General features: G+C 41.3%; 1 protein-coding gene across 2 annotated transcripts; it reads left to right on the top strand.

Moving 5' to 3' along the window:
• The first annotated feature begins 607 nt into the window (after positions 1 to 607).
• On the top strand, positions 608 to 24509 carry PER3 (period circadian regulator 3). 2 transcript variants are annotated; one of them, XM_075721448.1, is made up of 22 exons: positions 608 to 885; positions 2018 to 2169; positions 2778 to 2893; positions 3800 to 4001; positions 5057 to 5105; positions 6891 to 7033; positions 7406 to 7484; positions 8238 to 8344; positions 8586 to 8742; positions 9720 to 9825; positions 10268 to 10393; positions 11151 to 11277; positions 12320 to 12464; positions 13117 to 13244; positions 13721 to 13906; positions 14551 to 14802; positions 15860 to 16095; positions 17202 to 17379; positions 17960 to 18140; positions 18752 to 18902; positions 20537 to 20654; positions 23193 to 24509. In XM_075721448.1, exons 1-21 carry the CDS (start codon positions 608 to 610, stop codon positions 20636 to 20638), a joined length of 3201 nt encoding a protein of 1066 aa, XP_075577563.1. In that variant the 3' UTR covers positions 20639 to 20654; positions 23193 to 24509. The 2 variants fall into 2 exon arrangements, with proteins under 2 accessions (XP_075577563.1, XP_075577562.1); XM_075721447.1 differs by lacking the exons at positions 608 to 885; positions 2018 to 2169; positions 2778 to 2893; positions 3800 to 4001; positions 5057 to 5105 and having other exon boundaries at positions 15359 to 16095.
• The last annotated feature ends 590 nt before the right edge of the window (positions 24510 to 25099 follow it).

Below are 25099 nucleotides of genomic sequence, written 5' to 3' on the forward strand. Positions count from 1 at the left end.
GTGCGGCGGCGCGTGAGGGGCGGGGCGAGCGGCCCCGGGGGCGGTGCCCCGCCCCGCCGCGCGCCGTCCCCCTCCAATAAAGCGGCTCCAACCCTGGCTCCGCCTCCTCCTCTCTCTCGGGGCGGGGCGCGGCGCACGCGGCCGAGGTGTGTGGGAGCGGGGCCGCCGCGTGCGGCCGCCGTTACGCAACGGGGCGGGGGGCGGGGGCGCGGCGCCTGAGGGCGGCCTCGCTCGGCAGCCGGCGCTGCCAGTCTGCAGCGGGTACGGCGGGGGGGGGGGCTCGGCGGGGCGGGAAGGCGAAGCGGTGGCCGCCCGGGAGCAGCCGGCGCCCCGTGACTGGAAGCCGTGCCGCCGTCCGCTCCCGCGAGCCGAAGGCGCCGCCTGCCCGTGAGGGGAGGGGGCGCGGCGCGGGGGGACGGGAACCGGCCGGACCGAGCAGCGAGGGGCGGGCCCGCGCCTCCCGCCTCCCCTTGAGGCGGCGGTTGTCTTCCCGGCAGACGACCCGCGAGGCCCGGTCCCCTGCAGCCGAGGCCGAGCGTCCGGCCGTGCTGAGGAGCCGGGCCGCGGCCGCCCAGGCCCCTGCGTTGCGGCGTTCCGCGGATCAGAGATGGACGTGGGCAAACTCCGAGGCGGCAGCTCGGGACACGGCCCCGCCTGCGCTGCCGCTGCCGGGGACGAGCGAGAGGCGGCGCCCGGCCCTGCCGGCTCGGGGCGGCAGGAGGGGCGGCGGCGGGGGGCCGCGGGCTTGCGCTGCGCGCCCTGTGCGGGAGTCAGCTCCGGCGGGAGCCAGCGTAACGGGCCGAGCTCTGGCAGAACCGATTTCTGCAGCTGCGAGGCGAATGGCGGTTCAGACGGAAGTTTCGTGAGGCACAGCCAAGTCAACAGGTAACTCTCGGCAGCGTGTCGGGCCGGTTGCCCCGGTGCTGGCAGCGGTGCGCTTGACTCCAGCGGCGGCCCCGGGGAGCTGTGACCCGGAGGTCTTGTCGGGGCTCGCTTACTCGGTACGCGGGAAGCTTGCCGGAATCACAAACCGTGATGGCCGCAGTGCTCTCGCCTGTGGGTTAATTACTGCTGCGTGGCTCCTCATTAGGTGTTTGTCTCGTTCTTAGGCTGACTGATCCAGATACGGCATCGACCCTTCTCTGGCTTCTATATATACTTAATCTAAAGACCATAGTAACAGTAGTAAAGCAGAAATTACTTAAACAGTACTTTTCTTGAAAGTTCAGAAGTTCAATGAGGTGCTAATTTTTTCTTTTTTAATTAAAAAAAAAAAAGCCATTTAAGAGCTGTAATGTATGCAGTGTTGAACTGGCTTGTAAAGTTAATGTGCAATACTTATTTGGTGATTTAGATAGTAAGAGTATGATACTAATAAAAATGCCAAATGGACAAAACTTATTTAAAATAACAGCGTTCATATCTCATCTGTAGGATTAGAATCAATCTGCGTTTTAAGGCTATTGACTGCTTATTCTTCAGTCAGTGAAATGAGCAAAAGTAAGAAGAGGGAGATTTTTGCTTGTTAATAATCTTGCAGCTGTTGAGGCCAATGACTCTGTTAAGAGTATAACGAAGGCTCCTGAATCACATGAGGAATTAAATCTTTGCATCAGGTGTATTCCGAGGACCTCATGTTTCCCTGAAGTGCTGATAAGCAGATGCAGACTTCAAGGCTAGAAAGACTTCTATACATACAGAATCAGCATCTATTCACAATTTTAATACCAGTGAGACTTAGAAAATCTAGAGTAGACATCAGCTTAATTTTAGTTGCTAAGCATCTTAGCAAGCAGATTGGTTATGATGTGGCTTTGCCATCCATGACATGTTGGAGTTGGAAAGGAGAAAGATAAAACAGGAAATAAAACAAATGAGCATTAGGACATTTCCGGATATTCTGTGACTCCACGGCCAAGCCCGTAAAATGTTAATGTAGTGAATAATTTTAATTATTTGGCAGAAAAGAAGCTCCTATACCAGAAGTCTCCAGTAAAGTTTAACTTCTGTTTTACAGTGAGCAGCTGAATTGGAGCCAGTCTCACAGAGATCTGATGATGATGATCCAAGAAATGAAAAGGTGTTTGCCTGAAGAGAAAAGGAGTTCCAGCAAGCCCAGTACCATCAGCGCTCTCAACTATGCCTTGCAGTGTGTCCAACAGATCCAAGGTATGTGTGGAAAAAAATCTGGAAGCGTAGAAGCTACACAGCAGCTTGATTTGAATAGACGTGTCTGGCAACAAATAACATTAAAGCAAATTAAAGCATTCCAGTTATCCTGCAAAAAAATTGACTTTCTGAAGCACTGTGGGTGGGTTTTGTTTTGTTTGTTTGTTTGTTTTTAAATAATCATGTTATCTTTCCTATTGAAATGTCCACCTACTGCTTCTCTTTCCTTCAGAATTCTATAGCTAATAGGTGCCTACTCATAACTGTCTGTGTATATTGAAAAAACAGCATTCCCGTCCCACTTTGAAAAATTGCTGGATAGTCGGTGTGTTTTCCAATAGAACTAAGTAGCTAAAATTGTTCTTTTGCCATCATGTTCTGTCCTTTCTACTTCCTCATGCTCGCTTTCTGTAACATAAATAGGTCACTTCGGTAGTATAATCAGTATTCCTTTTTCCTTTGTCACTACACAGACCTTCCTCGTCTCACCTTGGACTTCACCAAAAAGATGACAAAAGTACAAGGGCTGTAAGAAATACTTTCAAAATAGTCTCCTTACTGACTTCCTTGTGTTTGCTTTGCTTTTCCTGTTTTTTTTTTTCAATTAGCAAACAATGACTTTTTCCAGGCTCTGAATGACCGAAGAGTGTTTCAGACAGATGTGATGACATACAGCATAGAAGAATTGGTGGCAGTTGCATCTGAACACACTCCAAAAAACACTGTAAGGAATTCGGGCACAATTAAGGAGTTTGTCACTTGCTGTTTCACTCTCTATTTAGTCTCCTTACATCGTTTTGTGGAAATGGAATGTGTAAAATTGAAAAGCTTTTACGTTTTAGCCAGACAGGCCTTTGTGTTCTTAAAGGTAGACCAAGGTAACAACTTATCTGTGCTGACTCAGGGTACCCAACAGCAGTAAGTGAAGAAATACCTATTTTTCTTTTTTCTCCCCCTCCCCCCGCCCCGAAGCAACAGGTACCTCTTTGAGAGTCTTATTTGAGAATTCATTTACGGCATAGTAATCTCTTGAGACAGACTTAGCAGAATGTTTTCAAAGCTGATCAAGTCCATAGTTGTGAGGGGCTTTGGTTTCAATTTGTACTCCCGGATTTAATTTTTTTTTTTTTTTTCCTTGATTTGCAGTATGTGTCATGCTTTCTGGCTCTGCCTCAGAGGAAAGAGTGTTTCTTGAGACTCAGTACTGTTAGATGCCATATCAGAAATACTGCAAATGCTTTCTACTTGAAAAGTTCTCAGAATATTTTTGTATGTGGAATTGTGGTGAATACTCTGAAATTTGGGGAGAAGTGTGTGGAGTGATAACCAGTCATTCTGGACAATGGCAAGCATCGCTGTCATCTGCTTCAATTTTGATATTGCAGTCTTACTAGCATTTGTAAATCCTGAGTAAGCTACTATAGCATTGGAGATTGTAGTAGCTCACGCACAACTTTAATTGGATGCTAACTTCAGAACGCATTTTTGAACCTGTGTCTTCAGTTGTGGTGTGCGGTGGTTTTGGGTTGGTTGGTTTGTTTGGGGGTTGGTTTTGTTTTGGGTTTTTATCCTTACAGTATCACTCCCACGTGTTGGGGGAGGATTGCCTTTAACAATGTTTGTTTTCCAGGACACCTTTGTGGCTGTGTTTTCCTTGCTTTCTGGACGCATACTGCATATTTCTGAGCAGGCAGCATCCATTCTAAACTGTAAGAAGAAAGTGTTGGACTCCTCCCGGTTTGTAGAGCTGCTTGTCCCTCAGGATGTGAGCGTGTTCTACACGCACACCGATCAGTCCCACCTGCCACTGTGGAACATGGAAAGTCAAACAGGTGGGACTTGGCAATGCTCTTAAATGCTTTATGTGTCTTTCTGTCTTTGCAGAATGAGACTAGAACAGTTGTTCATTTTAAATGCTTATACTAGCAATGTACATAGGCCACACTTGTTCCCTTTCCACTTTGAAAACGTGAGTAGCTAAGCAGCTAGTCCTGGCTAGTCTCCCAGAGGCTTAACTCTTACTTGGGGTAGGTAAAAGGCAGATACTTCATTGTTTTGTGTACCATCTTACTCGTTCCAAATACTGCTGCTTTTTAAAAAGAAAGTAAGGGTCTAATTGTGAGTTTAAAGTTGTTTAATCTACATCTTACAGTTGCTTAGGTGCTTTGTCTTTATGGTCCGCTTGCAGCCTGCTGCGAAGGTAGCTCATTGAACCCAAGTTTCAAGCTGACTTGCTATTTAGTGCTGGATGTGCCTAAATGGTGACTTTTGAGTCCTGTGTTATTTGTGAGCAATTCAAGTGTAGCTCACATGCCAAGGCTGTGTCTTGTGCCCGTCTGGCCGTGGGGCTATTCTGGCATCAGAGCTGGGAAGTCCAAAATCCTTGCTACCAAAGGATGTGAGATATCAGAGGCTGCTAGCGCTAATGTGCCAGGGATTCCACAACTTGGAAGCCACCCAGCAGAGCAGTGGCACCCCTGTGGAGTTGTTGTTACTGTCTTGCTGTGAACTGTTACTGAATTTTCCTCTCCTTATAACTCTTGGCTGTATGTAGTTTTTGGTATGTGGCTCATAAAGACAGGAATTTTCACCTTTCCTTTCCGTAGCGATGCACTGCGGAAAGGAGTTTTCTAGATCATATGTGTTTCCTCTGAATTTAGTTCCAGGTTAGCCATTTCTCCAAGAGTGAGTGGGCTGGAGAAGAGAGATAACATTTGAGGTGGGAGCGGACTGTTGAACAGCTAATTCGGTAGCTAATAAAGAGCAGGTTGTGAGACTTTGGTCTTGCTCAGAAAGTCTGGAGAATGCAGAGTTTAAAATAATTCTGATAGGTGTGACCTTTTTAAGCATATTAACTGATACTTTCAATGTGTGTTCTTCCTGTTAGCTTCTCTGTATGAATATGCCCAGGTGAAATCCTTTTTCTGCAGGATCAGGCAAGTACATTATTACAGTTTTATGTTTGTGAAGGCTGGTCAAAGGGTACAGTACTGGGCAGAAAGAGTGTTCTGTTATTACAGCTGACCACTGTGAGCTCGTGGAACTCCATTACAAAATTGGCTTATTGTGTTTAATATTGGCATCCAGCAGGATGTTTTGGATATCTTTCCCATAGTGATGCTTAAACTTGCATGGGGATAGAAGGAAAACTGTTCATACATGTTTCTTTTGGACCTATCGGTTTCCTTCAGTACTGTTGTGCAGGAGAAGAACGATCTTGTGAAAAACTGCTGCTCCCAGTTTGAGAGTGGAGGCAAAGGGTGTTTTGCTTAAGATTGCTCGAGAGTTTGTGATGGCAGCAGTAACAGAAACTCAGTCATCCGAGTCCCAGTATGAGGCCTGAATTGTGAGATACTACTTGCTGTCACTATGGATGCAGTTTATTGCTTTGTGCCTGGCTATTCTTAGTGCTAAAAGGAGGAGAGTGTAAAAAAAAAAAAAAAAAAAAAAAAAATTGTCCTGTGATCTTCAGTGCAGTTCTGTTCCAGACTTGGGTGGTCTCTTGATTTCAGCAAGAGCTGTTTGCTTCTGAGCAGATGTAATACTTATTCCATCTTTCAATCGATCATTGATTCATTCATTGGTGTTTCAAAAGCCCAAGCTCTAAAATCACCTTTGTCTCTTGAATTGTGTAAGGGCACTTGCAATAAATATAGCAGGACAGATACAAGTTTTAAGTTGGGGGAACTGTGTAGGATACATAAACATTTTGCAATAGTTTTTCTTCAGATTTTCATACGACAGCTCTCCTTCCTTTATATAGCAGATTGTTTTGATTATGTGGGCTTCATGAGTAAAAATATTTTTTCACAAGCACACACTAGGCTTAAGTATGAAAATGGTTTTTGTGGGTTAAATTTCTGCTACATCCAATTTCCATTTGTATCTTCCCCCCCACGCCCCCCAAAAGGGGTAGCTGTCAGTAGTAGTTTTTATGATGCTAACTTCTCTCTAGAAACATTTCACAAAACTAAGTGTGGAATAAGTAAGTAACTTTTAGTGTAAGTGATAATGCCCAAAAATTTATCTCAATTCTTTCTGTCAGAGCTGGGTAAGATACTGCAGTTACAACAGGTGAAAAAGCACTCGCAATAGAAATAGGCAATCGCTAATGCAGTTGTTACAAAGCCCTGCTGGCTAAGATCTTATCTAGAATGTTGTGTGCTGCTGCTGCTCACACATATTCTAGGAAGACAAATTCTCATGGGAGGGAGACAATCAAAGAACAACAACTGTTTGTGAGCTGAGGCTGGAGGGGTCTTACTTACGTAGGTCAGTGGAAACAACTTGATAGAGACAGACTTCCTCCCTCCCCCCACCCCCCCCCAAAAAAAAAAAAAGGTAGAGAATAAACAACAAACAGAAAAAGAACTGTTTAACTTGAAGGAGAGCACAAGACCAAATGAGTGGTTCTCATGAATATATTTGGACTGAGAATTAGAAGGTGGTCTTTAACCATTAAAGTAATGACATTTCTAGAACAGCCTCTGAATGCAAGTATTGGAGGCAAAACACCTACTTGGTTTTAAGGGGAGCAAGACCAGTATTGCTGAATGTGTTGGCCTTGGAGCGCAAGGGAGTGTGCGGAGGACCTCGGGACATTCTGATTAGCTGGGTCTGTGTGCTCAGCATGACTTCTCTGTGCAGGGCTCTCAGCCCTGGCGTAAAGTATCTGAGTCTTGAAACCAGCGTGTTAATTAATCCCTTTTACTTTTCCTCAGGGGTGGTAAAGATCAAGAACAAGAAATGCGTTGTTACCCCTTCCGAATCACCCCGTACTTGGTCCATGTGCGTACTTCTGTCCATGTGGATGCAGAATCCTGCTGCTTAGCTTTGGCTGAGAAAATTCACTCTGGATATGAAGGCAAGTCAGGAGACTCCAGTGAAAAGAGCAAGCTAACAGGAAAATGCAGTATATGAAAGTCTGCTTCCTTTGCTTAGAACTCATGCTTGGGTAGTCTCACCCATGTAACTTCCAGTTTGCGTGTGTGTGCATGCATGTGAATCCAGAGCATCTGTGCCTTCTTTGCAAGGCCCCGAAGCATTTGACCTCATCTCGCTATTTTTATTTTTGAGAGAAGTCTCTAGCACCTAAAAATGTGTAATGAGTTACTGGTCAGAAAACAGTGAACAGTTAAAAAGATCAGGAGCCAATAACGCTCTATCATGAGCAAAAGTAACAGGTTTTCTGTCTTAGTGCGTACTTTGTTTCAGTAAATATTTCTTTTCCTATTAGCTCCTCGAATTCCTACGGATAAAAGAATCTTCACCACCACTCACACGCCTGGATGTGTTTTTCTTGAGATAGATGACAGGTGAGATTTGAGTCTCAAGACCTGTGAGATGTGTATGGAGAGGTAGCAAAAAATCCTTTGGTGATGCAGCTGGAGACCCAAGTAAAGCAGTTGAACTGTGCAGTTGGCAATAGTTAATTAAACAATGTAGTTTTGCGTTAGTCCACTCATGGGAAAACATCTAGAACTCCACAGACGTAATCTCCTTTGTTGACTTAAAATGTGAATTAAACAGAAGTGCAGTCAGTTTTCGTTATCCAGGGCAATGGGGACCTGTGGTAACGCAGACAGTGGAAAACCCACACAATGCAAATCTCTGGGGATCACAGTATGGAGATACAGCTGTACTGAGCTGGGTCAAATAAATTTGGCCAGACTAAGGCTGTCTCTTGCAAAGCCACAAGAGTGTTTTTACAGCACACGTTGCAGCATCCATGTCAGATTTCTTACTGACATTTTGCCTGTGACCTCTTTCTTCAAGATACCTTTTCTTTTTTCTTTGCATATAGACAAGCACAAAACTGCCTGCAAATGTGAAAATCTGTTAGCTCTCCAAGGACAGAAATGTTAGTCATTGGTATTTACGTGTCTGCATTGCACTGGAGGATTATTAGATGGGCTGGAAAACGTTCTGTAGCCTTAGTTCATGCCATTGGAGATCATGCATGGGGACTTCACTGACAAACAAAGGGTTAAGGATGTAAATACTCAAAACTATATTATAACTAAAAACAAAACTAAATTATAATAAGTGATAATGTGTTTGGGTTTCAGAGCAGTGCCTTTGTTGGGTTACTTACCTCAAGATTTAATTGGAACATCCATACTGATGTATTTGCACCCGGAAGATCGTCCTTTGATGATTGCTGTTCACCGGAAAAGTAAGTATGGTTGCTTTAAGAGGAATTTCTACTGGTTTTAACATTCTTTCATTATCATATTGCTTGACGTGTGACTGATCTGCAGTCTAGACAGAAATAAATTAATTAATGAATTCAACCAGTTTGAGATCAAAGCAAATTCAAACCCAAAGTTTTAAAGGACCCCAGTCGCTAGTGTTTGTGCTTGCACTACTGTGTCATAATGTAAACTAAACCTTGTTTCTTGATTGTTTTTTTTCAGTCCTGAAATTTGCTGGCCAACCCCCTTTTGAACATTTACCTATTAGATTTTGTACTCAAAACGGGGATTATGTCATACTGGATACCAGCTGGTCCAGTTTTGTGAATCCTTGGAGCAGGAAAGTAGTATTCATCATTGGCCGACACAAAGTCCGGACGTAAGTCAGTTGTAGAATTGATCTATTAAAGTGCTTTTCATTTAATGCTCTGCAAAACAAAACAGTCTCAGTACTGAACTAGAGATGTAATGTTGCTCCTGCAGTCTGCGACAACTACCTAGCCATCTGTCTTGCAGCCCATTCCTTCAGAACAGGATTAGTCTTGTTTATTAAGTACAAAAATAAGTAAACTACTTTGAAGTAAAAGGCAAAGCCAACTTTTTTTTTTTTTTAGCATATGTTTTTTGCACATGGTTGATTTTCAAATACGGTGACAATGGACATGTCTAAATCAAAATACCAGTTTTAGACAAACTGAGTAAAAGCTAAAAAGCAATGTAAAAAGTAGATCACTTTAACAATTAGTTGACATTCATTCATGATTGGCTCACACAAAAAACCATTAATTGACAGACATGTAGCCAAAATCACTTTTGGCTTGTCGTCTTCTGGAACATTCACTTGATACAGAATCTGAATATTTGCCAAGGTAACCTCTTTTAAAAACACAATTAGTATTGAATGTGCAAGTTATTTTTTCCAATGTTTTTCCTTAGTTTCCAAGAGATTTGGAAATACGACTGTTCGCCTTCCTCTTACCTGGTTTCTTTTCTAGGAAATGGCTTATTGGGGTGGCCTTTTGACTTTTCAAAGTGATCTTTTATTCAAGATTGTATGGGGTGTGAATTTGTCTTCTCAGTGAAGGAGGCAGAGGGGTGGATGCTTGTCAGCCTTAACTTGTGTCACTATGCTGGTGTACTGACTTTGCTGGGGCTTCACATGAAGCACTGCGCTCATAGCAGTGCCCCACTACTGTAGCAGAGCTGCTCGCGGAACAGATGACGTCCCTTTGTGTTGATTCAGCGAAGCAATCAAGATAAAATAATGATGATAACAAACAAAAATCTGTTCTGTTTATAGCTACCTTTTCTTCATCAAATTAGAATTAATAGTGACATTTTGTTGGCTCTCTCCAGAAGCCCTTTGAATGAAGATGTCTTTGCTGCAAGAAGTAAAGAAATGAGCAGTGTTGAGAAAGAGATAAGAGAATTGCAAGGACAAATTTACAAGCTGCTTCTGCAGGTAAAGATGATGAAAGAATTTCAAAATTCTTTGGCTGGCCTTCTGAATGAGAGGCTAAAGAAACTTGGGTCTGTTTAGCACACTACTTTGGGGGGATCTTCTTTTAAAAGGTCTGAAAGGAAAGTTCTAAATGGAGACAGGCTTGTGTGACAGCATTAAAAATACGGCTCTGGGTAGCCCACCTGATTAGAAGAAAATATTTTGTTTGTTTGACATATTTGCCAAGTCTTTATGTTGAAAGATAAATCTGCATCCTGAAACAGCTTTAAGCACGGCAGAGAATTTTTCCCAAGCACAAGTGGTAGAGCCCAGAGCAATACTGACTCTTCACTTAATTTTCTTGGTTTGCTTGAAGTTCTGTGTTGCAAAGTACATTGTTCCCTTCTTTCTGTTCTCTAAGAGGATGATTTTTTTTAATTACTATTTTTTTCCCCTCACACAGCCAGTTCACAGCAATGTTTCCAGTGGTTATGGAAGCCTTGAAAGCAATGGCTCCTATGAGCACTATATCAGCATAGCATCTTCAAGTGACTCCAATGGGAATTGTGCAGAGGAAATACAGGAACCAGTAAGTCTATAAAATGTGTCACTGCCTGCAGAGCAGTAAAAATAGAGTTTTAAAAATGAACATTTTTACAGTGTACATATGCATTACTCATCATGGACGTTACTGAAGTGGGAAGATACAGCTACGTTTAAGCTAAATGTACTTAAATTGGTCAATTATAGAATGCTGGCTTTTGAGGATTTTTGCTCTTAATTTTGCTGACTAAGATGAACAGATTACTACGGTAGTTCATAAAAGTAAATTGAAGACTTGCTTAAGATCAGTCTTCTCAAAGAACCGGTGGACTCAGAGGAGAAAGCAGAAGAACCGTGCAACCAGAAAGAGGATTGATGCATGTGGAGGGGTTTCTGTTTGCTTGGGATTTTCTGTTTTGTTTTAAAAAGGGCACTAGAGGTACTGTGTAGACTGCTGTAGAAGAGAGTGGAAACAGTGCTGTCCTAAAACAAGCATTGCAATTACCCAATTTCCTTGTGAGGCTCCTGGGTAAGTCATCAGCTTATTTCCACTCTCAAGGCTTGCATCAGTATTAAAACATTCAAGTGCTGAGGCTGTTTGAGCTATATCATATTTAATTTAATTAAATTAACCGTGATAATTAGATTCATTGAATTTACAAATACCAGTAGATACCAGGCTTAGGCTGACAGTCTATTCCCTTTCAGTTTGGAGAATACAAGAACCCAAGACCATCTTAATGGTCTCCTATGGCCTCTTTTTATTCATTTTATTCTGACTTCACATTTTCATGTATCTCAAGATGACATTGCAACAAGTTTGTGCAGATGTCAACCGAATAAAGAATCTGGGACAGCAGCTGTATATTGCGTCAAGGAGCAAGACACAGAATGGAAATGAAAAGGCTGTGAGCTCAGAAATGCTAGGAGGTAAGTTAATGTAATTATGATCCTTAAGGTAACATGAACTTCTGTACATCTGTAGCCATGAGTTTGGCTAGCTGGTGTTATGCTGAAGAACTTAAGATAGTATTTTAGCATGGCTTAAATGTGGCAAGTGTTTTGTTCTTGTGTTTGGTTTTTAAAAAAAAAAAAATTCAAAAACCAAACAAAAAACACCCCACCCCAAAAAAACCCTCAGCAGATGCAATAACTTTTTAACTGCTCTCTGAGATACGGAGGAACGCATCTGTGTCTCTCTAGGTTAATTTTATTTTAACATTTTCTAGTAAAAATGCAGACTTGCTTGTAGCAAGTATAAGTCTATTATGGAAGCTTCCCGTAGTTAACTTTATGTGGACTTTCAGAAACAATCCATAGGTTGGAAAACACTGCCCCACTTCCTACTGGAGCAGTGGTTTAGTTATTGAGTGTTTAATATTATGCTAATGCACATTATTTGCAGTTAGTACCTAGCACAAATATATGAAGAAAACTGGATGCTTCCTCAAATATCATAGGAATCTGTATTAAAACATTTTGCACTGTGATACTCTCTACAAAAGTTATGATTAACTCCTAGTCTGGTTGATAAGAGGACTGCACTGTGAATGTTGATACTACTCTGACCAGTGTATCTATGCTATAAAAAGCTGTAAATAACAGGTTGGAGTCTGATGTATAAATTGAGAGAAGAGTAATATTAATTGCAGCTTTGTTTACAATTTAAATACAATATTTTTTTTTTCTATGCTGTTTTCTTTGTGTTTACTAGTTGTTCTGAGTGGATGATTAAGGCGTTGTGGGGTTTATTTTTTCTTTTTAGGCATTCTTTCCCCTTCTCCCTCCCCTGCCTCAAAACATGTGAATTGAGATGAAAATGCAGAATAACTTGGTAATGAGAGCTGTGCTGTCATAGGCCATATATCCCTGTGTAATACATATGTATGCCAGTATCTATATAGGTGTGTCTTGGTGGGGCTAGTGTTTAGATGCCTTTGAGAGGAGTCTTTGAGGATTTCGTCTTTTCTAGGGAAGAAGCACGCTGCTTCCTGTTTTCTTCAGACATTGAGAAGTGATAGCACAGAAGGACCAGGCAACACATTTTATGATGATTCAAAGAAGACTCCGCGTGTCCCTTCCTATCAGCAGATCAATTGTGTTGATAGTATCATCAGGTAATAAACTATGAAGCAATTTTAGTGATATAAGTTTAAGATTAATTGGTGGAAGGTAAATATCGAAGCAGTTTGCATTGGTCTAAACTGTCTGGCTTTCGAGTTCTGAGATAAATTTGGGATTGTTTGTAAAGTTTTCTGCCTCTCTGGGCAATCCATCCCAATGCTCAGTCAATCTGAATTACACAGTAATGAAGAATTTAGGGCCTAAGATTCTGTTTGCAACTATTGATGTTTGTCTACTGCTAGTTTCACCATTGGTGCAACAGGAGCTTAAGAGAATTTCAATGGGCAAAATGTGTCAATGTCTTCTCAATATCCACTTCTAGAACATCTGTGTAAAACAGAAAGTTGATATGACTTATAAAAAATTGGTATTTTTTTAACCCAGTGGATAATGTAATCTTTTTTTTTTTTCCCCTTGTCTCTGCGCACCTCACCCACCCCCCAAGAGTAATTCAAGAGTAATTGATCAATTTTATTTAAAATACTCCTTAGAAAGCAGATATGTGTCCAGAGCTTCCTACAGTGAATTTAAAATACTAGCTAACAACCCCTGGATCTCCAGTTTGGATTGTTCAAAAATTTGTCTCTCCAAATGGAGAAAAAACACAAAGCAGGGAGAGCTTCCTGTGATACGCTTTTATTTCAGATATCTAGAGAGCTGCAGTATTCCAGCATTAAAAAGGAAATTTAAATCTTCTGCAAATACATCGTCGTCATCTTCAGAAGATGACAAGCAAGTCCAGCAAAGTCAGCAGGAAGTCGAGGCATTGGAAGGTAACACAAAGTATGCTGACAATCATAACAGAGCCGCGACAACTGATTTATTTTTCATATGCCACTGTTGTACGTTCCAAGGTTTATGTCCACTTTTTAAATTGTTGTCACACTAACAGCACAGATATTTTGGTTATGTGGTAGATATTTGCTTACCTTGTCTAGATCTCACAATTAAGCATCAGCTACAATACTAAGTCCTTGAACGTAGAATGCATCAGAAGAGCTGTGGTTTGTTGTTGCTAAATGAACCTTCTGTTGCTCGGTCATTTTATGCCATGTTTAGTATGTGCTGACATTGCACTGGCATGTGAATGTTACATTTGTTTGTGTATAAGACTGTCTTATTTAGTAGTCTGCATAGTTATTGGTTGTTTCTGAACCAGTCGGATGCGATGAATTGGGAGCATAGTGCTTGCAATGAAATTCCATGTGGAAACTTTGTCATTTACTAATAGATACTGCTATCCTTTCAGCAGTTAATTCCCAAACTCCAGTATCTGCTGATCGGGAAGAGTCGCTGAAAGACCAGACAGCTGCAGGCATGGTGGGAGCTCCTCTGGCAGACCTGACCCTGTCCAACAAGGCTCCAAGTGTGGTGTCTGTCACCAGCCAGTGCAGTTACAGCAGCACTATAGTGCATGTCCCACACCCTGAATCAGGTACTGTTCGCACTCGCAAAACACTGACTCGACTCACTGATTTTGAAATTTATCCAATGTTTCCGGACTGAAGTACGCAGTGAGAAGGTTTTGTCCATTTGAGATATGTTCTCATGAATATGAACTCTGAAATATAATTAAGGTACTTTTAGGGACACTGTGAAGAAAACTTGAGCCTGGAAATTTTTACAGTATTTTAATAAAGCCTAGTTTTAACAGAGTGCACTGTTTCCTCTCCCCTTTAACTTCTTCACATATATCTCAAATACAACGATGTGCTTTTGGCCACTGAGGATTAAAATAAAAATGACAAATGGGCCAGCGTTACTTCGTTTTAATGCAGAAAGAAGCATAAAAATGAGTATTTAACTGCTATTGTACTAAGAAAGTGTAAAGAAAGAAGTGCCTCTGTAACTTCAAAGTGAATTTGAAGTTTTCCCGACCGTGTGAACTAATTTGCTCAGCTGATGTTAGGGTAACTATATTTGCGTGTAAAGGGTGTTCTCTCCTCCCACCTCTGCAGCCTGTATCTGCTCAGTAGCTCAGACGAGACTGTTCTCTGTGTAACCCTCTGGGTGTTGTGGGAGTTCACACCAGAAGGCCAGAGCAAAGAGTGAGTGATTTATTTTCTTCCCTCTTCAAAGAAGTGACTACAATGGAGGATACCACTGTTGGAAGTGAACAAATTGAGCTGCCTCCTGTGAATGCTCAGAGTCTCACTATGGTACCTGAGGACTTAAAGCCAATTGGGCTAACAAAAGAGACGTTGTCAGCCCACACTCAAAAGGAGGAGCAGAACTACGTTGACAAGTTCCGCCAGAGGATCCTGCTCTCTCCATTTAGGACTTACCTCCAACAGGGGAGCAGAAGTAACAACGGACATTCCTGTGGCCAAGGTAGGCAGCAGCTTTGAGAAATAAAGACTTACTAGATGATTTACAAAGACCAGCCTAGTGGTGGAGTCTGGTTCTGCTTTGTATGATTTAGCAAGTATCTTACTATGGCTGCAAACAGAATACTTCCGTTGAACTGCCAAGGCTTGACAACAGCATTGCCCACACAGAAGGTCTGCTCCATCTTGGATGTTGCTCTTAGACTTTTCACAAAGCAGATAATTACTGCAATAAACCCTGCAAATCTCAAGTAGTTTATTGCCTCCCCTTGAAGGAATGTGAAAGATCTGATTGGGATAAGCCAAAATGGTTGATAAGAAAGTTGATGACATGAAGGAAAATACTGTAAATATGTCAGCAAATCCATCACTGTAGCATATGGAAGAATTATCCGTAGGAAAGTCAGCTCTCCGAATAAGCCACACTTAATTATCTGGATGTTTGGGTTTTGGGTTTTTTTTGGGGGGGGGGGGGGGGCGGGGGCAGGAGGAGTCCCTTTTTCTTTCTTTCCCCCCGGTCTGTCATTTCAGTGAATGTGTCTATTTTTCTTCCTCCTTAGGAGATTCCCCTTCAAAGCAGATGAGTCCAGCTAGCTGTAAAAAAGGCAAACATGGAAAAATCAAGCGCCAGAAACCTCAGAGACAGTCCTCAGATAGCCACTCTTCTAGTAAAAATAGAAATAGTCTTCCATGTGAGAAGAGAACAATTCAGAAACAGTCATTCTCTCCCTCACAAGTGTCCTATCTGAGCTCCTCCAGTATGAATGTCCTTCCTCCTATGGGATTTCCTGTCTATTCAGATCCACTATCTAGTTTTCCAGCCTCTTCTGTAGGAGAAGAGCTTGCCCTTCGCTCGTTAAAACCTGAGTCTGTGTCATCATCACAGCTATGCTGTGAAGTGCAGTCATGCCCAGCACTTTATCCCCCAAACATAGGCACGTTTATGGCTGTATTTTTTCAGAGTTTCCCCATGTGTGCTCAGATGCCTCAGTATGTCTTTCTTCCTAGCCCTCAGTATGTTTATCCCCCCTCTTCATATCCATGCACTACACTACCTCCAGCCCCACCTCCTCCTGCTCCATCACCAGTAGCACCGCAGTCTGTGGATCAGCCCTTTCCAGCCTCCTCTGCCACATCCACGGAGGACCAGCAAGAGGGCCAGCGCCACCAGGCCCTACTGCTGAGTAGCTCACGGAGCAGCTCCCCGCTTCAGCTGAATTTGCTTCGAGAAGAGCTGCCAAAACCTATGGAGCTTTCCATTAGTACTGGTGTTAAAGCACGTGCAGAAGCTAAATGTGTAAGTAATGCAAATTTTTAATGTAGAGGAGGAACTCTTGACTTCCACGATGTTCAGTCACCAAAACCAGTGATTATGACCTGTGTTTCAGGGTCACCATATTTTGTTAGCTGCTTTTTCCAGTGGCTGTGCTATGTAGACTGCAGGGCACAAATAGCACAGGAGGCGGAGAAAGCTCTTTATACTTGCGCCCGTGGGAACTTGTAACGCTACAGTACTGGCACTTAGCAAATGACAGAAATGTGAGATCTTCTGGTGTAGGCTGCCACAGGCTGCTTTTGCTCAGCATTTTGGTAGCAGCCTTTTCAATTAAATTGTCGGCAGGAATTTTGGGTTTGGGGCTTTTATGCATGTGGAACTTGGTTAGTGCCGCATCCTTTTTCACCCAGTCCCACAGTCTCTGTGGAGAACCAAAACAAAGGGAAGATACGCTTCTAATTACTCCCTCTGTCTCCCAGGGATGCAGCTAATGAACGAAGAACAGGGATCCGTGTGGGTCGGTTTCCATACATGGGCATAGAAAAGGCCTCTCCAACTTCCGCGGTAAACTCAAAGGCAGGAATCTGAGCTCTGCAGGCAAGGAAAAAAATGTTGGCTCCTGAATCCAGATTGGGCTGGAAAGGCTGGATCAGCTGAAACTGCAGGGTAGGGTCCTGAAAGGGGAGTTGGTGTACCTGTAGCCGCTGAAGCAGTGAGTGTCACATAGTGAATCAGGGGAAGGCTCTCCTGTTCTCTCTGTTGCGTACCATTGCTTGATGTGCATGGCTGCTTCATGCCATCTAACAGGACATGAAGGGAACTGACTCCTGCTTTCTTGCCAGGAGAAAATACTAACTTAATGCAATAGTACAATATCTTGACCCAGTGGGGAAGGATCTACTACAGAAACCAGTAAACTAGAGTCTGGATGCTTGTTGATTTCGCCCATGAAGAGTGTTATCCTGAGTTCTAGACTGCTATTCATTTCAGAGCTAGAAACTCCAAACCTGTTGAGTTGATAGCAGAACTTAGTCAACATGTGACAAATTTAGTAAATGCACGAACTTCCTTTTTCAAACTTAAAATGTAACTTCCATGGATGTGTGTGTTTTGATTTTTGTCTCCAGGACAATAATCCAGAAGATAGTGGTAACAGTGCTAGCCATTGTGCTTCTGGTGTATTTACTGACCACTCGCTGTACGAGGACTCCCAGTCAGGTACAGGCTCAGCAGCATCAGGCAGTGGATCAGCTTTATCTGGTTCTTTAGGCTCTGGCTCCAACCAGACTTCTGGTTGTGGCACAGGTAGGGAAGTTCAAGATTTGGATGTTTGGTGCTTTGATGCTAGATGGCTTGCTAACATGTTGGTAATTCGTAACAAGATACTGTAATGGGAATGGGAAATCCCATAAGAGGATCTGTAGTCTTTACTTTTCACCAGCTTTCAGTGTTTGACACCAAGTTTGTTTCAGTCACTGGAGCTGGAAATGGGAATCTAAGCAGCTATTCCTTTAACCTGTAAGTCACTCTTTCATTTTGTTTGTTACCACTTTTCTCTGCATTAGATACTGGCTTGCATCTTGTCTGAGTAAAGGTAAATCTGCCTAGAGCAGGACCTCTTGAAACAGCAGCAGAGAAGTTGAGCCAATTACTTTTGAGAAGAGTAAACAGAGCTTTGGAGATTTTGAGTAACTTAATAGAATGCACTTTATCTTTGAATTCTCAGTAGGTAGTAATCACTTGCTAGAGCAATCATCTGGGAATGCCTGTGTTTGTATTACAGAACTAGCTTGTAATAATACACTGGTGTTCTTTTACTTTTTGTGCTGAATTACTAGCATTTCTCGGGCATCTGCATTCATGTTTTTTTCATGGTAATTCTCAGCAGGTAGTGGCAAAAGCAGCAAGTATTTTGCCAGTAATGATTCTTCTGAAGCTCCCAAGGAAGAGAAGAATTGGGAAGCAGAAGAAAAAGGGACAGCTCATAAATCCAAACATGAGTCAGCCTGGGTGATGATGGATCACGCACCTGAGCAAGTTCTAATGACTTACCAAATGCCTAACAGGTTGGAAAACATCAACAGTTTCTGACATGTGGTTTGGAATTGTGCATAGAACTGTAGAATTAAAAATGAGACCGTGGAAACAGCACACATACCAATGAAACTCCAAGAAGGTGTTTTAATTTACTGTTGGTGCATTTTACGCCCTGGCTATTTCCTTTGTCTATTTTTTTCCCCATTTGCCCCATTAGTTAAAATATGGTAACGTGCAACCTTTTTGCTGCAGTGTTAAGGGGATTGATTATTGTCCTGTACTTTGAATGCATAAAGGGGTAAAAATACGTGTTACTTGCAAGTTGCTTGCAATTAGCTTATGTTTAATTTGTCATGAGATTCCACATCTAAAAAAAAACAAAACAATAAAACAGAACCAAAAAACCCCACACCGAACACCCAAAAACCCCCAACAAAACCCCCCTGACAGTTAGGCCAGTGTTGAAAGAAGCTTTACAAAGCGAATAAGGTATAACAAAGTATAGTTGCTTTTCAGTGGCTGCTGCTGTCTAGACTGTGGCCATAGATACTGGTGAAGAGACTCTCCCAACGTGGTTCTAATCAGTGCCTGCCTTGCCACATTTAGTACAGCTGTGTTCACAGGTGTCTGTTACTTGCAGAGTTAAAGAGGAAGTTTTAAAGGAGGATCTGGAGAAGCTGACAGTCATGCAAAAGCAGCAGCCTTGGTTTACAGATGGGCAAAAGAAGGAGCTTGCGGAGGTACATACGTGGATCCGGACCCAGACTGTCCCACTGCAAATCAGCACCCAAGTAAGGAGCTGGGAAAGGAATTGGTGGCTTATTTGTGCTTTGGCTAGCCAGAGGCAGTGCCATTTCTAGCCAATGTGATCTTACAGTGCTGGGGACACTGATGGTTATTACGTGTAAATGTAAGAAGGAAATGAGCTTGAGTACACTAGCCAGATGAGAAATGCCAAAATACAGGTCTTTCCATTATATTTTTTTGCAAGGTATGCAAATCCTGTGTAGGAACCACCTGTAGCAACGTCTGTCAGTCACGCTGTTGGATGAATGGGAATAGTGTTGCACTCGTACATAAGAGTCTATATCTAGTGATGGTTTTTTTTCTGTTGGTGTTAGGTCTTTTGCTCCTTTTCTTATAAAGTTGGTTGCTGCTATGATTGAATAGCATGTAACACTGGAACCTTAGTGAAGATTAGAGTAAGTGTATTCAGCAAGCTGAAAAATGCTCATAATCATAGAGGAGGTTCAGACATATAGTAAGAAACACAAAAATAGCTGGCTTTTTGTAGGTGGATTCATTCTTTAAGAATTTTGGTATCTTATGCCTGATTATTTTATCCGGTATAACTCTTGGGCACTCTGATAAACTACTTCTGATTTACATTAGTATGTGTTAGAGAATGTCCTGATTGGTTTAAAGTGCTCCCAGGTGCTATGGAGAAGAAAAGAGCAAGGCAGAACTAGTCCCACAAAGATGTAGAGCTCCAATGATGAGCTGTGCAGAAAATTTCAAGGCAGAGTAGGCTGCATTCATGTACTCATGCAACAGAAAAGTCTAAAGTCTGTGACAGCACTGCATGCTCTATGTGCTAGTATTTTTCAAATGTGGCATTCTGAGCTGTGGTATTTATTCTTAGAGCAGCAAAATTGAGAAATCTATGCCCTTTGCTCTGGAACAAGACCAGAAAATTAGTCTTTGTTTTCCTAATACCTTGTTGATAAAAGTCTTGTGTGTCCTATTGTGGTTAGGACCACGTGTTTGATTCGGCTAGCAAAATGATGTCCAGTGGTCTTGCAGAAAATTCTGTTGAATGTTTACATCTGAAATGTTATGAGATGTATCGGTATGCAAATACAAGTATTGGACATCTAAGGTGCCAAAACTGTTCCTAAGCAGTAGGTCATGTTTCCAATATAGATTGTCATTTTGCAAATGCAAACAGGCTTCTGACAGGAGAAAGGAATGCAATGCAAAAATTTCTGATTTAATACTTTATTGCAATATTGTGCCATTTCTCAAGACAAGAAAAATCCGGTCTGTCAATACACTCGGGCGTTTCAGCCTTTTTTTGTTGGTCAGTACTGTTGCTGTTCAGTCTGCAGTCCAGATCCTTAATGAGCAGCTTGCTTATAAAGCTGAAAGATAAGGTCTTCAAATTCAAGGAAGTCACATGCCTTTTTATCTCAAAGCTAAAACTGTATGTTCCACTAACCAAAGAATTAATTTCTGATACAAGAAGAGTTGGAGGTGCAAGTACCTGCTTCTGAAAATAAGGTATCTGTGTAATCTCTGCTTTTAAAGAGACTTCTACCCATTGGTGAGAGGTTTCAAGAGATTGCAACGTATCATGCTATTGGGATTTGACTCTGAAATATAAAAAGGAGAATTTAAATTACTGTGTTCTTGTTCCTTTTCAAAGGGCTGTGTTACATGTAACATCAGGGAAGCAAGTTGTGAGGCTGCAATGGCTGAGGACAATATGGAAAACAAGGGAAAATCACCTCTGCTCCTGCAACACTGAAGACATCAGCACTTGTGTCAGTAAAACTGCATTCTCTTTTCCTCTGGCTTCGCTACATGCTAGCAGTGAATCTATCTGGCGCTCTCTTCCCAATATGAGCAGTCACACTTGTGAAACTAAATCTTTTCCCCATTACCCCTCCACTCCTGGCATGACTTTGAAGACAATCTTTCACTGGGAGGCTGTTTCCCCTTCCTGACCTCGCAGACTTGACACAGAATGGGTTATGTTTCTAATTTTTGATTGCTCGATGATGAGCGAAATACAAAGGTTTTTTGGTTTGAGGGTGGGTTGGTTTGTTTGTTTGAACTTGGCAAGTAAGAGTCTGAAAAGTTGCAGTGGTTAAGAACCTACAGTGATAAACCTAACAGATCAGAGCATGTTTACTCTCCAAGTAACGTAGAGTTGAAACTGAGCTACAACAGAGTGCTCTTCATTTTTGTTTGCTCAATATTTAAAGGTCTAAACTGAAGATCCTAATACTCTGAAGCTCTAAAATCACTGTAGCTGGTTTGAGAAGTCGTAGGCTTTTTAGTGAGCAGCTGAAAACTGGCCAGTTATTCTGCATCCAAATGCCTTTCACCAGCTTGTGCCCATCAAAAAAATAAACTGAAGTGGAAAGAAGCAAAGCTATTCCCTATGTTTTTCATGATAAGTGTTTTGGAACCAAGTTGGTTTAGAGCTTTTGCTTTTAAAGCTGTATTTCTCAAGATAGGTGTTTAAAATTAATTGAGGGTAACTGGTTTGCAAATCCATTGGAGATTAAATTATAAATAGCAATCAAAAAAAAAGTAACAATTCGGGAGTTATTTCCTTATACAGAATCTGCTTTTTAATAAAAGACACATGGAAAACCTTCTCTATCCAGGCATTATGGCTTAGTTATTAATTCAAGTAGCTACATATAATCTTTTATCTTATGTTGCTAGCACTCTGGAAGGCAGATTTGTGTCTTCATTTTTTTGTTGTGGTATTAGACTAGTTAGATGAGTTGAATCCAGACATAATGAATAGGAAACGTTGAGCCATTTCCCTGTTGTGTTTTTGTTGTGATGATGCCAAAAACAAAAAGAAAAGGAGATTGAGCTTTATTTCTTTGCGTTCTTGAAAAGTCACATGTTGTGGAGCCAGACTTGAACATCACACCACATACTCATTGTTTCTTATCACTGTTGACTTCCTGTCCAAGTTTTAACTTCTTTCTTTATAATGGAGTCTCTGGCTGTTGAAATCCATGGATGAAAAATTAGTTTCTGCATAGCGTGAGCTTGTTGTTCAGAAAGTGGTAACCGCTCTTCTCTTCCAGTATGTAAAAAGGACTTGTTCTCATGTTAATACTTCTAGCTTAAAGCTGAACGTCTCCAAGTGCTCTTCAAACATGACAGGCTTCACTAAAACCTAGCAAATTTTGTCTGATTTCCCCTTTGTTTATCAAAAGCTGGATGTAATTAGATTTTTCTTGTGTTATTATTCACCTTAGCCTTCTCAGCAAAGCATTTTAGAATGTAACATATTATTCACCCTTTTGTTCTGTGTAACTCTTCCTTTTTTGCTAGGTGAAGGATTTTCCCTTCTTCAGTTTCATTTACTAGTAAGCTTCAAGTTGTCGAGTAAGTTAAAAATACTGCGATCTGCAGATCATTGAAGGAAAGCTATATTTATCTAAAGGTTTTTGTTACTTTTTAAAATCACTTCAGTGACAATCTTTGTCATTAAAGCTTACTTCAAGGAAAGTTATTTTTACAGAATTTTTAAGTTTTCACAATTTGACTCAGGCAGTGTTCTTTTGAATTTTTTTTTTTTTTTTTTTACGTTGTGTATGCCTGCTCTGTTTATACCTGTTGTTTTCTATTTATTCTTGAGTTGCATTTCTTTATTTGTGTCTCAGTTTTTTCAGCTTGAATTTGTTTTTTCGGAAGTGGTGTTAATCAGCAGAGGTCCACACATCCTCAGTACTTTTTGTGTTCAAACTTTAAATGCTTCTTAAAATAAGAGACTTCAATAGGTGTTTACATATAGCAAGTTACGTACTCAAGTAGGAAAATGTGGGCAATAGCTTATACCTGTCCTAGTCTTTTTTCAGCACTTTCCAATTACAGTATTTTGCTTTATAGCCACACTGCCTCAAATACTTGCTCTAAAACATGTAATAAGATGCTTCGTGTATAGGTTCTTTTCTTAATTGGGAAGCTTCTTAACTAATTTAACTGTTAAATTAGACTGATGCACTAGAATCCATTCTAGTTTGCTGTGCTTAAATTAAAATGACGGCTTTAGTGTCTTTTAGACTTAGTGAAATAGATTAATTTGAATACTCCAGGTAAGGATGGCTGTCTCCTTCAAAATAGTTTAAAAGTGTAAGTGGGAAGGGAAGTTTAGGTAATCAGCTCTTTTGCCATACGTTATTTCGTCTGTTTATTTCCCAAGTATGAAAATGAGATGGTTTGCGGTGTCTTAGCAGGCATACACATCATCCGTTTTATAAAACAGTGGGACTTCATTTAGGAGAACAGTAATATGTACCTAACACTTGAATAATGCTTTTCATCCATAGGTCTGGAAACACGTCAAAAAGATGACTATCATTATTCCAGTTGTGTAAAAAGAGGCAGAGACACAAAGGACTTGCACAGATGCATACCCCCAGTTCATACCAAATCCTGGAGTATAATTTGGGGATCTTCACGCACTGTATCCTGTGCTGTCTTTGCTACAAGTGGTCAAGATTCTCACCTGTACGTAGAAACTTGATCATATTAAATGTGTTTCTCATTTAGAGATGTTCACCCTTCTTGTACCACCTACTACTATGAATTTGTGCTCAGTAGGATCATATAGCAACAGAAATCCTAGGCAGTTTTGTAGTGTCGCGAACACCATACCCTATGACCGTATATAATGATGGTGCACGTGCCTAGGAGTTTGAATTCAAAGTTTGTAATCCTGGCTAAATCTTAGGTGCAAGGATTCCTCGTCTGGGGCTACACTAGCACTGGGTTATGGAAAAAAATGTGGTATGGGAGAAGAACATAAGAGGAACGAAGAGGTGAATCAGTGCCATGTGTGACAATGAAACTAAATCATTTGCTCAAAAATGCAAACAGTCTTGGCTGCAAAACCAGGTTTAGGGAAAAAAAACAGTTTCTCAAGCTACTTTTTACCCCACTAGAACCACAACATCTTGCAATCAAATGCCTTATCAAGCCTTTTGGGAAGGACCCCGTTTCCCTAAGTTTTCAGGAACTGGTAGTTTTTACTTCAGCTTATATTAATCTTTCAGTCTTTGTAGTTTGCTGGAGTAGTCAAAGTGAGATCCAGTTCTGATCTGAAAGACCAATGGAGTAAATATTGCAGCCAGATTTGCACATGCTGTTTTTGTTTATGTGACTTCGTTTTGCCTGGCATAATTAAAATGTTACAGACAGATTAGAGCTGCTGGAAGGTCACTTTTTTGGTGATCAAAGGGAAAACACGCAAGTACAATAATGATGCAGTTACTACCCCCTGTGGGGGCGTCAGCAGTTTGGAAACCCTTGGTGGATTTTGCTGGCAAATTTTTTGTTGTTGTTTTTGTTGTATTCATAAATATAGAATTACATTTTTAAAAGAAGAGTTGATGTGTGAATATTTTCATGGCATTGCTATGAACAGGAGGGACCCAGTGGATTTTTTACAGTGTGCGATAAATATTTGCTGAATGAGTAATGTATTGGTAAGTTTATCTTCCAGCTGAATCGAGTTTTAAATCACAATCGAATGAATTTTTACATCAGTTGATAGGAATATTTTATTGAAATAATACTCAGCTGTGGTTGAATTTACAGTTGTGATTTTAACTGTACACTTTAAAGGAGCTTCTGTTTTTATAAATAAAACTGAAAATATGCTGCAAAGAACTGTTTCAAGTGTGTGCTTACTTTTGTTGTTTGGTCATTTCTAGAAAATAGACTTTTAAGAAAGTACGACATTTTTCTGCTTGTACATAGGTGTTGAGGTTGTGGGCACAGTGAAAATGATGTAGTAGCCTTTCATCCTGCTTTGGGGGGGTGGGGAGGGTGGGGTTTTTAATTTCACTCTACCTTGCCCACTTCAGGACATGTTATTTCCTTTCTAATTGCATCCCACAAAGAAGGGCAAGTACCTTTTGAATGTACAGGATTATATTTGGATGTGTAAGCTGTTGGGGTTTGGCATGCAGGATTTAAAGCTTCTGTCTGTGCTGATTTTGTTAGAAAAGGTGAACAAACACCCTGGGAGCACTTCGTCCCTGCTGTGCCAAAATTTGTGTTCTAGAGGAAGTACAAAGAAACAATTCATTGGTTTAATTCACAGGTATGTCTCATAGAGCAATGAAGTTCTTAACTAATTGCAGAGAAACAATTTGCTCATCTTTTTCAGCTTTAAGGGACTTTAGAGAGAAGTGTGGTCGACAGCGCTTAAAGAAGCCTGCAGGAGAAAGGC

This window comes from Pelecanus crispus, chromosome 15 (assembly GCF_030463565.1).
Source record: "Pelecanus crispus isolate bPelCri1 chromosome 15, bPelCri1.pri, whole genome shotgun sequence".
Taxonomy (NCBI): Eukaryota; Metazoa; Chordata; class Aves; order Pelecaniformes; family Pelecanidae; genus Pelecanus; species Pelecanus crispus.